Genomic DNA, 11,729 nt, shown 5'->3' on the forward strand with positions numbered 1-11,729 from the left:
AAGTACACATGAGAATAGACGTCAAACGCTGAATACTTGAACGCCAATAAGACTTTAATTTGAAGTTTGAACCAAACAATCAATTTGCACTAATTTAAGGTATTAATTTGTCCATGCGGGCTATTTTTTCTTTTTGCTTGTAACTACTTTAAATAAAGTTATATTGATAACAGTAATCTTATTTTTCTTATTGAAGTAATTCAAATATCGTAGAATCAATCTCTCAATTGTAAAGTTATTAAATTTTAATCATTTGTTTCTATATTATAGTCTAACAATGTTGCGGATTATCTGCCTGCTGTTATGTTTCATTGACATAGGGAATCAAATCTTTATTTCTATACACCAAAAAGAGAAAAGAATCATCCATTTCTATGGGAATGTAATATAGAGTGGTCTCTAATTCCCCCCACTTTTAATTCAAAAATTGCCATACCATCTTTATAGAAATAAAAAGTTATCTCGTCATTAACGTGGAAATAGAATAAAGAGATATTCTCTTCCAAGAGAATAGGGATAGAAGACTTTAAATTAAACAAAATCCAAAATGTAGGAGGATTTTGCTTTCATGTTTGACGGAGAGGAAAGATAACAATGGAAAAGAAAAGTTATACCATCAGATAAAGCACTTGATTCTAGTCTGTCGTATCCCATTCTTTTTAAGGGGCAGAGAAAAGGATGGAATACTAATCGTATTTATTAGTAATAATTTCCAGGCAACTCCATCAATTACAACTTATACCCAGTAATTAGAAGTTGATTTTCTTCAAGAGATAAATAAATTAATGTACCTAAGGTGTAAATGTAGCCTTGCTGTTAATGAAGTGGGATGAAATTATTTGAATTTCGAATTACTATAATTTTAGCGAACTAAGTTATTTTGTACTTGTAATGATTAAATATAAATAGATATAGTCGAGATGCGTCCAATATTACTGTCATAAAAAGGCTAATGTATAGTTTTACGTCGAACGAAATTCAAATTTCAAAGAAAAATTTTGTGGTCCCTATTTCTTAAAAGATGGTGACACATATTAATAGAAGTTTCTATTTTGAAATTTTCATTTGAAAGAAAAAAAAATGGAGACAAGGGTATCAGTGTGGATTAGTTTTGCTTTAATTTTTTAACAAGTCCTTGAAAAAGAATTTGAGGAAATGTCGCATATTAATAGTAGTCGTAGAAAATTGTAAAACTTTACTGACTTATTTAATTTAGAATTATTATTTATTTCAAAAACAAAATTGTTTTTCACAAAAGATTTTTTCTAAATCTAATCGGATCCTTTAAAAAAGCGTAACTTGTTCTTCAAGAAGAAGCCAAAATAATAAATACTGACAACAAACCAAACGTGTTCCCATAACTCCAAAGTCGCTGGACTTGAATCGAACGCCATATAACACGTTGCTCCCTCTCTTTTCACCTTTAATTATTCCGTCATTTTCCTCTTTCTTCCAGAAAACAAACCCTCGTTGCGGCGGTGAAAGAATTTCTTTTTCTTTCCCCAAAAGCTCCGATGTCCAAAACCTAGCTCTTCTCCTCCGCCGTAGTCGCTGAACCGGGAGCCGAAAAATTCGGTTTTCATCTGTTCCGTTGCTATTATGCCGACTTACACAGCAATAGCCTTAGAGAATCTACTCGAACCTCGTGTTCGTAAATCCTACGGAAAGCAACAGCTAAATGACGAGAAAAAGGAAGAAGAAAAAGTGCTGGAGAATATTGAGCCACCGCCGGCGCCGGTGAATCACATATACATATCACCGGCTTTGTATATAACACCTGAGCAAGCTCCGATTCCGGAAACTTCCTCTGGCTCGCTGTCTCCTTCTCCGTATGTAGTCAACCACAAGCGACGTGGCGGTGGTGGAGAAGCCTCATTTGCGAACCGGAAACTTGAGGATAAATTGGATGAAGTTGAGCAAGTTAAGGAGAGGAATGATTTGGATTTGAAATTGGAAGAAGACGAGTTAGCTGAGGATAATTTGTTTGAGGCAGAAGATGAAGATGAGGGATTTTTGGATCCGAGATGTGATGTGTTAAGTGTTGGAAGTGTTAATAATGAGGTGAAAGGACTTGATTGCCGCAGCTTTGTTTCTGTTCAAGGCGAGTTCTTTGATGCTGATGAAGGTATAAATATATTTGCTTCTGCTTTGCAATTTACTTCTTTTTTTGTTTCTATGGTTTTTATTCAGCAAATCTATGATAATATGTCCTCTAGTTAGGTTAAGAGGTCTAATTAATTGTCACTATGCATCTGATTTTTTTTGTTAAGACCCTTGAGTTTTTTTTTAATATCTTATTGGCAGCAATTCTTGAGGCTAAGTGTGTTGCTTTTTGCGGAGTCACTTTGAGCAACTTGTCACATACAATGCTCTAGTCCATAAACAGGGTGTAAAAGAAAAGAAATGGTTTGCCCCGTTTAGATCTGACTTGTTGAGTAGAATAGCTCGACCCCCCCTCCCCTCCTTCCTTTTTTTTTAGACTGATTTTTATTGCAGAATCAAAGTTCTGTAGAAATGAGAACATTTCACAAAGGGTGCATGTGGCACGTAGAGGATAAAATAAAATGAGGTTTTCATACATGGTTTGGCCATTTCCTTTGTAGGCCTGCATATGCACCTTTTCCAGGTGTGGCAATATATTTAAAGTGATGAAAGTTTATGAGGTAGACCTAAGCTGACACGGAGAGAAATTGTCTCCATAGACTTGAATTCTAAAATTATAGGTAAGAGCAGAATAAGATTGAAGGAAAGAATAGATATAGGCGAAACCAATTAGTTGGCTTCAAGGTTTAGTTGTTGTTCATACTCTTAGATTAGGCTTGATTTATGTCCGGAGTCGTTCATTTTGATTTGAGACTTGTACGCCGTGTAGGTATAATCGTTATATTAGAGAAGTTCGTTTGCCAGAACCCCTAATGTGACTTAATAGTCAGATTGGAATCAGGATACTTTATAATTAAAAAAATATCAGATTGGAACTAGAATGAGAATAGAGAGGGATGGATCGATTACAACTACTTTCAAATTAAGGTATATTTGATTAATTGTTGTCGTAGAAGCATAGAAGTAAATGTTGTCCAATTTTTGGACTAGGGATTTCTACTAGGAGAAACAATACCTGTTAAAAAAAAGTTGTATGCAAGAAATTCTTATGATTTTGGCTTAATGTAGTAATGTTTATGAATACATACTCGAATGTAAGGTGACGAGTGACGACAGGATATTCTATTTTGATGGTTGCTCAGACAAAACCTGTCATGTTTCCTCGATAATTCCTGTAGTACAGTGATGAATGTAATTGTTCTTTTATGATAGCTGTCAGACAAAAGAAGTCATGTTTCCTACTTCCTAGGTTATTCCTACAGTATTATGCTTGATTGTAATTGTTCTGTCATGGTAGCTGTCAGATAGAAGAAGTTGTGTTTCCTAGGTTATTCCTATAGTACTATGCTGATTGTAATTTCTTTATATGGTATCTCAGATTTCTCCTCGGAAGGGTCAGCGCTGAACTCATACGGCCCTAACATTGAATTGGAACTGCGTGCCACAAGGCTCAAACTCCTTGAGGAAATTGACAGGAGAAAAACTGCAGAGGATTCTCTTAATATGATGCAATGTCAGTGGCAGAGCATCAGTAACGTTCTATCTCAGGCAGGGTTAACACTTCCATCACCTTCGGATGTCATTGGTGGTATGCAGCCTGATAATCTTTCAATTGAGCAGCTCTCTCAGGAAGTAACTGTCACAAGATTTGTTGCTGAAGCAATAGCAAAAGGTCAAGCTCGTGCAGAAGCTGAACTAGCTGCAGAGGCAATACTTGAATCAAAAAACCAGGAGATTTCGAGGTTGAGAGACAGACTCCGATACTACGAGGCTGTAAATCATGAGATGTCCCAGAGAAATCAGGAAATTGTTGGTAGGTGTTGCTTCTCTTACTACTTGAATGCCAATTATAACAACTCTGATAAATGTCTTACCATCCAGACATCACCCTTCTGTAAGTAAACACCCGCAGCACAGAAATCTGATAGGTTTATTCGTAATCGCTAACTAGCATCTTTGATATTGTTGTGGTCTTTCTTCAGCTTTAGTTTCTTATAACTGAAGGAATCTTATAATCCAATAGAAAAAGATTGTCTAGGATAAGTGTCTTGCATTTACTTGAAACACTTCGCTGGCATCTTTTCAGTCAGCCAGGCATCTTTACTTAAATAAAAGATATATCCTATTTCCCCCACTCAACCAAAAAGAAGTCTATAGACTATGCTTTATAATAAGCTATGGTTGTGGGGTACCTCTGAGTTAGCACGAGCTTCATTTATTGTCGTACACGCTTTTGGTTGATCAGAAGTTTCTGCATCATGTGATATGAGAATGAGACAATAATGCTTGCTTAAACATAGACTCTGCCCTAAATAAATTTGAATGGGAGTGAGTTAGTTACTTCTGCCACAAGTCTATTTAACTTGTGCAAACAGTGGCACTGTTATTTGCACCATTGATGTATCTGAATGTTTTGATCAACCTTTTTCAAAAGATCTATCTCATTAGTTGCCCAATTTTGGCTTAAAGACCCTTGGTCAGGATTATTTTAAGTCTGTTGTAGCTTGAGAAAACCACCATATTTTCATTTATTATTGGCCTATAGTCCCTTGGTCAGGGTTATTTTTGGTCGGAGTCTGCTGTAGCTTGGTAAACCGCCATTTTTATTTAGTGTAATTTAAACATTAATCCCCAACTACTTGTTTTAACTCTCTCTCTCTCTCTCTCTCTCTCTCTCTCTCTCTATATATATATATATATATATATATATATATATATATATAACTTTTATAATTGAATTATATGCTTATGTACCACTAGGAATGATGCCATTTCTTTATCAGTTGACAAATTTCATTTCAAACATTCTGCAGATGTTGCTAGGAAGCAGCGACAGAGGAAAAGAATGCAGAGGAAGTGGCTATGGAGTTGTATAGGGCTCTCTGCTGCCATTGGCGTTTCAGCGGTTGCTTATAATTACCTGCCACAAACTAGTAAACATCAACCAATTTCAAACCCTTGTGAGTCACCAGGTGCTGGCACTCACGAAACGGCCTAACAATATTGGTTAATTTGCTCGGCCAACACGCACACACTCCAGGGTTTTAAGAAGAGTTATACATAGGTTAGGTATTGCGGCAGCTTCATGCTGCAGTTTTGCTCTAATAAAAGTTGGACGGGCTAGTTAATCTTTTTTAAGATGCAACAGTGTTGCTGGTACTAAATCAAGAGGGTTTGTTTAGAGCATGTGCAAATCAGATTTCAAGGTTGTTAGCTATCTTGCAGTTTGCTCACATAATAATTAGTATCCTGAGTTTGTACTCGGGTCTGTTGGGCATTTGAGAACATAAATGTCTTTCAATGTTGATGTCTGTATTTGGTACTGTTGCAGTTTGATAGATGATCAGATCAGTCATGTTTGTATACCATTACCGTGCACTAGGCTTTTTCTACCTTCTCTCGATCTGCGATATGAAGTTTGTAATCATTTTTTCTGCGAAGAGATTGAGATCTATATAATGTTGTTGCCAGTGCCGCCACTGAGATATATTTAAATGGTTTTTGAAGAGGACCAGGGTATGAGAAGTATTAGTTGTAAAAGTAACTAGATACACTAGGTAGTAAGAAAGAATAAAAGAGCTCTTCTTTGATACCAAGAGGAGCCTGCACATATCTTGTTTTTCTCTTTTATTGGTCAATGTGAAAAGTATTTATCTGAAAGCCGAACAAAGTTACCTGTTAATACGACTCCACTGTCAAACAAGTTTGGATTTCAAAATATGAAATGTATCTTTTGTTATTACGTGTATCTTTTGGATAAAATGGGTTCCTCTCCGAAACTTAATTTTGGTTGAATAAATAAGTTGGAAGCAAGTCTGAACGTGATACAAGATAAAGGCGGTAGCATTGGAGGACCATGAAAATAAAAAACAAAAACTGGTGAAATTCAGAGATGCTGTTTTTATCAAATACTTTTGATGTGAATGGTAGGAATAGCTCTTGGAATAGGAACAGATGATAATGGAATATCTTGTACTCAGATGTTATCGTATAGAGGAAAGTGGACATATTTCTGCAAGTCTCCAATTGAGCCAAGCATAATAAAGGTGGGGCCGTAGTTCAGTAACAATGTAATAGAGCAATCAGGTACTAGTATCAAATGCCAAAATTATATTTCAGTAAGAGACAGTTACCACAATAATATATATGATGACAACTATCAGGGCCCAACTCATATTTCAACCTGTTTATCTATTCGTTTTCTAAAAATGTAAAATCAAAGTGGTATCCAGGCAATTTGGTGTTCCCAAGACATGAACATTGCGGGACCAAGTTTTTCTAAAAGTTGTTACTTTATCAGCTTGATGACCTTTCAACCCCTTCCCTACCTTTTGTTTGCTGGAAGGAGGAAGAAGAAAAAAATAAAGCATCAAGACCTGACGGAATCGAAAACGACTAATCCCACCATAGCATATGAATGCAATAGGAATTACAAATAGAATTAATTCAAAGTTCTAACAAAGACCAAAAAGGATAATGGGGTGAGAGAGGCTCGAACTCTCGACCTCAGGATTACTCAGAAGCTATGAGACCTACGCGCTAGCCAACTGCGCCACCACCCCTGTTGTCTTACATCAGTAATTTATCGTTTTTAACAATGAAAATCTAGATTATGCCTTTTTTTACCTCAGACGAAATGGAGCTGCATGAAAGAAGAACCCCACACCCCTGTTGTCTTATGTTAGTAATTTATTTATTTTAACAATGAAAAGCTAGATTATGCTTCTTCTTCTTTTCCCCTCGAAAAGGAAATGGAGCTGCATGAAAGTAGAACCCCCAAATGATAATGTGAATGTTGAGTGCTCCAGTCAAGAAAAACAACTTGCAGTACCCAAGTCGAATAGATGAGGAACAAACGTTAGAGAAAGCGCATTGGGAAGTAAAATTTTATGAAAAGTATTATAAGTGAGCTCATCCCTCTCAATTCTAACTGAAGACACCATTGTATTATGGGTTTTAGAATTAGATGTGATGAGCAAAATAACTCTCGGAAAAGCAAGAGCGGTTGAATGGGTTAATATCTGATATAGAAGTAGTTTTCCCGATTAATGCCAGATAAAAGTAAACAATTGGGTAAGTGTTATATTCCCAAAACAATTGAATAAAAAACACAAAAATGGAATTTTATTGATCTCCAAATTGGAATTACAATCTACAAGTTCACCATACAGAACTGAATTGGGAAAAGAACTACTGAATTAATCCTCAATCAGCTGAAATATCACATGTAATGAAGATTAATTGAATTAGGTCAAGGGATTAGAGTTAGAGAAGAAGAGAGAGAATGAAGAGAGATAGAAAAAGAAATTACCGGTCAAAAACTGAATAATCTCCCTCAGCCCCAATCTGTTATAACAGCTAAGCCAAGTAACTGAATATTGAGCCCAACTACTAATTCACTTGAATTAATCTGGTCCGTTAATCTGAGCTTCATCTTGGCCGTTGATGGGCAATACACGTGCCTTACTAGACTCCTCACGTGGCTTTCTAAAAATAACCCTAATATTACTTTCCAAATTATTCTCTTCTCCGACAAAATATACGACCAGCTCCCAAACTATTACAATACCCCTCCCATGAAATTGACCTTGTCCTCAAGGTCATAGCTGTGCGATGAACTCCGGAAACTGACGTTTCACGTACCCCCAATCTTCCCAAGTAGCTTCATCTTGACTTAGATTTGCCCATTGAACCAAAACCTTGACCCCAACTGCATTATTAACCTTGACCATCTTCCTCTGTAAAATTGCAACTGGTTGCACCAATACTCTGCCATCCGAGTCACAAATTGGGGTGTGGAGTTGAGGAGTGATATGTGGGCCTACACGGCGCTTCAGTTGAGAGATGTGGAAGACAGGGTGGATCTGAGATCCTTCAGGCAACTCTAATCGGTAAGCTACTTCCCATATCTTCTGAATGATTTTGTAAGGTCCATAGAATTTGGCGCTTAGCTTTAGATTCTTTCTGATTGCTAAAGATGACTGCTTGTAAGGTTGAAGCTTAAGATAGACATAGTCTCCTACCTCTAGAACTTTGTCAGTTCTGTTCTGATCTACATAGAATTTCATCCTGGCTTGGGCCTGTGTGAGATTCTCCTTAAGCAACTGTAACATCTGTTGCCTTTGCGCAATGCATGCCCCTACTTGAGTATGGGTTGGGTGTGGAAGGGACCCAAGGGGAACTTGAGGTGGGGCAAACTCATACAAAGCTTGAAAAGGTGTACTATTTAGGGAACAATGGTGGTTGGTGTTGTACCACCACTCAGTCAGTGGCAACCATTTAACCCACTGTTTGGGACTAGTAAATACCATGGCCCTGAGGTAGGATTCCAAGCACCTGTTGAGTCTTTCTGTCTGTCCGTTAGTTTGTGGATGGTAGGCTGTTGACATTTTGAGCTTAGTACCCAAGGCTTTAAACAGCCTTTGCCAGAAGTGGTTGGTGAATATTGAATCTCTATCAGTGATAATAGATTTAGGCAACCCATGCAGCTTGTAAATTTCCTTTAGGAACACATCAGCAACATCCTGAGCATTAAAAGGATGTTTGAGAGGTAGGAAATGGCCATACATAGTTAATCTGTCCACCACCACTAAGATTGCATTCTTATGATTGGAAGAGGGTAGTCCTTCTATAAAGTCCATGGCTATATCTTGCCAAGGAAGGTCAGGAATAGGCAGGGGCTGTAGAAGACCTGCAGGGTGAGAATTGGTAGTTTTGACCCTCTGACAAGTATCACACTCAGATATCCACTTGAACTATCTTGCTTCATGTTAGGCCAATAGAATATCATCTTTATTCTTTTGAGAGTGCCCTGTTGTCCTGAATGTCCTCCAAGGGGAGGAATTGTGTAACAATTCAAATATCCTAGTTCTTAAATCAGAACTTCTGCCCGCATAAATTTTCTGTTCATACCTCAATATCCCTTGTGCTAGAGAATACTGAGGTTTGCTATGAGGAGTGGTATTCAGCTCAGTGATTAGTTGCAAGGCAGTAGGATCATGCTCATAACTAAGCTCAATTTCTGTCATCTAGGTTGGTTCAGTAGTTGACATTGCCTTCAAACTAGATTCAACCTCCTGCACCCTAGACAAAGCATCTGCTACCCTGTTCTCAGTGCCTTTCTTGTATTGTACTTCATAGTCCAATCCCATCAATTTAGCCAACCCTTTCTGCTGCAAGGCTGTGGTGACTCTTTGTTCTAGCAAGTACTTTAAGCTTTAGTGGTCTGTTTTGATTATAAAATGGCCTCCTTGCAAGTAGTGCCTCCATTTTTCTACAGCTGATAGAACAGCCATGTACTCTTTTTCATAAGTTGACAGCCCCATGTGTCTTGGTGCTAGAGCCTTGCTAAAATAAGCTATTGGTCTTCCCTCTTGCATAAACACAGCTCCCATGCCAATGGAGCACGCATCAGTATCCACTATAAAAGTTTTAGTGAAATCAGCCAAAGCCAAAACTGGAGCAGTTATCATGGCTGTCTTCAGTGATTGGAAGGCTTTCTCAGCTTCTGTGTCCCATTGGAATCCATTCTTCTTTAATAAATTTGTGAGGGTTTGTTGATCACTCCATAGGACCTCACAAACCTTCTATAGTATCCTGTCAGACCTAGGAACCCCCTAAGTGTTTTTACTGTTGTGGGTGTTGGCCAATTGGCCATTGCTTCAATCTTTGAGGGATCTGTGGCTACCCCTTCTCCAGTAATGATATGCCCCAAGTATTCCACTCTAGACTGCCCAAATGAGCACTTAGAAAGTTTAGCAAAGAGCTGCTCCTTCCTTAATACATTCAGCACCACTTGAAGGTGTGCAATATGATCTTCTAATGATGCACTATAGATCAAAATATCATCAAAGAATACCAGCACAAATTTCCTCAAATATGCCTTGAACACATGATTCATGAGGGATTGAAAGGTGGCAGGGGCATTTGTCAAGCTAAATGGCATGACTTTGAATTCATAATGCCCCAAATGAGTCCTAAAAGCAGTTTTATAGATGTCTTCTTCCCCCATCCTAATCTGATGGTAACCAGCCCTTAGATCAATTTTAGAATATATACAAGAGCCATGTAACTCATCCATCAAATCATCTACTAAGGGAATTGGAAATTTATCCTTAATAGTCATATTGTTAAGGGCTCTATAGTCAATGCAAAACCTCCAACTACCATCCTTTTTCTTAACTAATAGTACAGGAGAAGAAAAAGGAGAGTGAGTAGGTTGGATTATGTCATTACTAAGCATCTCATTCACTTGTTTCTCAATTTCATTCTTTTGAAAATAGTTGTACCTGTATGGTCTTATGCTGACTGGTTTTGCTTCATCTTTCAGGGGAATGAAGTGGTCATGGTTTCTCCTTAGTGGCAGCCTCTTTGGTTCAGAAAACACATCTGGAAAGAGCTCCAAAACACTGCTGATGGATGCAGGTATCTTCTCTTCTGACTGCAACTCTGTAGCTGAAATTGTAAAGAGGTGAGCCCAGATGGCTTGCCCCCTTTTAAGTAGATTCTTAACCCCAGAATTAGTCATGCTTTTAAGCTCAACTTGACTGTAAATTCCTTTGAGTTCCACCCTCTTGCCTTTATGAGTCACCTGGACTTTATATTCTATAAAGTCCAATAGAACTGGATTGTGTGCTTTCATCCAGTCTCCCCCTAGTACCATGTCATTACCCCCTAATCTGATGAGTCTCATTGAGTCTTCAAAGTCCACCCCTTGTATACTCCATTTGAATTTAGGACAAGTGTGCAAGATGATGAGATGGTTACCATTGGCCACAGTAACTCTCATAGGCACTGCTTCCTTGATTAGACAGCCCATTTTTTGGCAGATTCTAAATCTAAGAAACTGTGAGTACTTCCTGAGTCTAGCAGAATGGTCATGGTGTTCCTTTTAGATCTCTCTCTCAGCTTGATAGTGTTGGGAACCTCAGTTCCTGATAATGCATTTAAACTTATAGCTTCATCCATAATCTCCACCTCAGGTAACTCTTCATCTCCTTCCCCCATCTCTTCTGTGGGAAACATAGGGTCTTCTTCAGTCTGTTCTGTAGAAGCAGTCATAGCATTCAACTGCTTGTTCTTGCATTGGTGCCCTGGGTGGTACTTCTCTCCATATTTGTAGCATAGACCTTGAGCTCTTCTGGACTCAAACAATTTGCTGCCCTGGCTAACATTCCCTGTACTTCTAACAGTTGGATTAGAACTTGGTAGGTTAGAAGATGTGGAGTTAATTGGGTTAACCCCCCTTCCCCACATTGATTTCCCTTTCCTGTTCCAGGTCTCTATAACCCTCTATTGATTCCTAGCTTTCTCAACAGCTTGGCTCAATGTATAGGGGTTAAGCATCTTAACAGTATGCCTTATCTCTTCCTTCAGTGCCTCTACAAAGAATTCTAAGAAAAAATCCTCTGGTATAGTAGGGCTCCTAATAAGAACCCATGCTTTCAAGTCTTCAAACTTTTCTAGGTATTCATTGACAGTACCTTTTTGTTCTATTTTCTTGAATTCACCAATAAGATTGAACTTACTATTTTCAGCATCTTGAAACCTTTTGCATAGTTCCTCACAAAATTCTTGCCAACTAACATGGCCTTTGCTTAATTGGTAGGAGAAATACCATGCCTCAG

The 11,729-nt window shown here is 38.0% G+C and overlaps 1 protein-coding gene across 1 annotated transcript; it reads left to right on the plus strand.

Moving 5' to 3' along the window:
* LOC109232876 lies at positions 1,346–5,573 on the plus strand. Its single transcript, XM_019398562.1, has 3 exons — positions 1,346–2,125; positions 3,482–3,916; positions 4,917–5,573. Exons 1-3 carry the CDS (start codon positions 1,600–1,602, stop codon positions 5,099–5,101), a joined length of 1,146 nt encoding a protein of 381 aa, XP_019254107.1. The 5' UTR covers positions 1,346–1,599; the 3' UTR covers positions 5,102–5,573.

This window comes from Nicotiana attenuata, chromosome 10 (genome assembly GCF_001879085.1).
Source record: "Nicotiana attenuata strain UT chromosome 10, NIATTr2, whole genome shotgun sequence".
NCBI classification, from domain to species: Eukaryota; Viridiplantae; Streptophyta; class Magnoliopsida; order Solanales; family Solanaceae; genus Nicotiana; species Nicotiana attenuata.

Excerpts from the sequence above, each read along its gene's own strand:
- LOC109232876 (XM_019398562.1), top strand. The coding sequence starts at position 1,600 with ATGCCGACTTACACAGCAATAGCCTTAGAGAATCTACTCGAACCTCGT. Across the intron at positions 2,126-3,481 it reads GTTCTTTGATGCTGATGAAG|ATTTCTCCTCGGAAGGGTCA; the intron begins GTATAAATATAT and ends ATGGTATCTCAG. Across the intron at positions 3,917-4,916 it reads GAGAAATCAGGAAATTGTTG|ATGTTGCTAGGAAGCAGCGA; the intron begins GTAGGTGTTGCT and ends AACATTCTGCAG.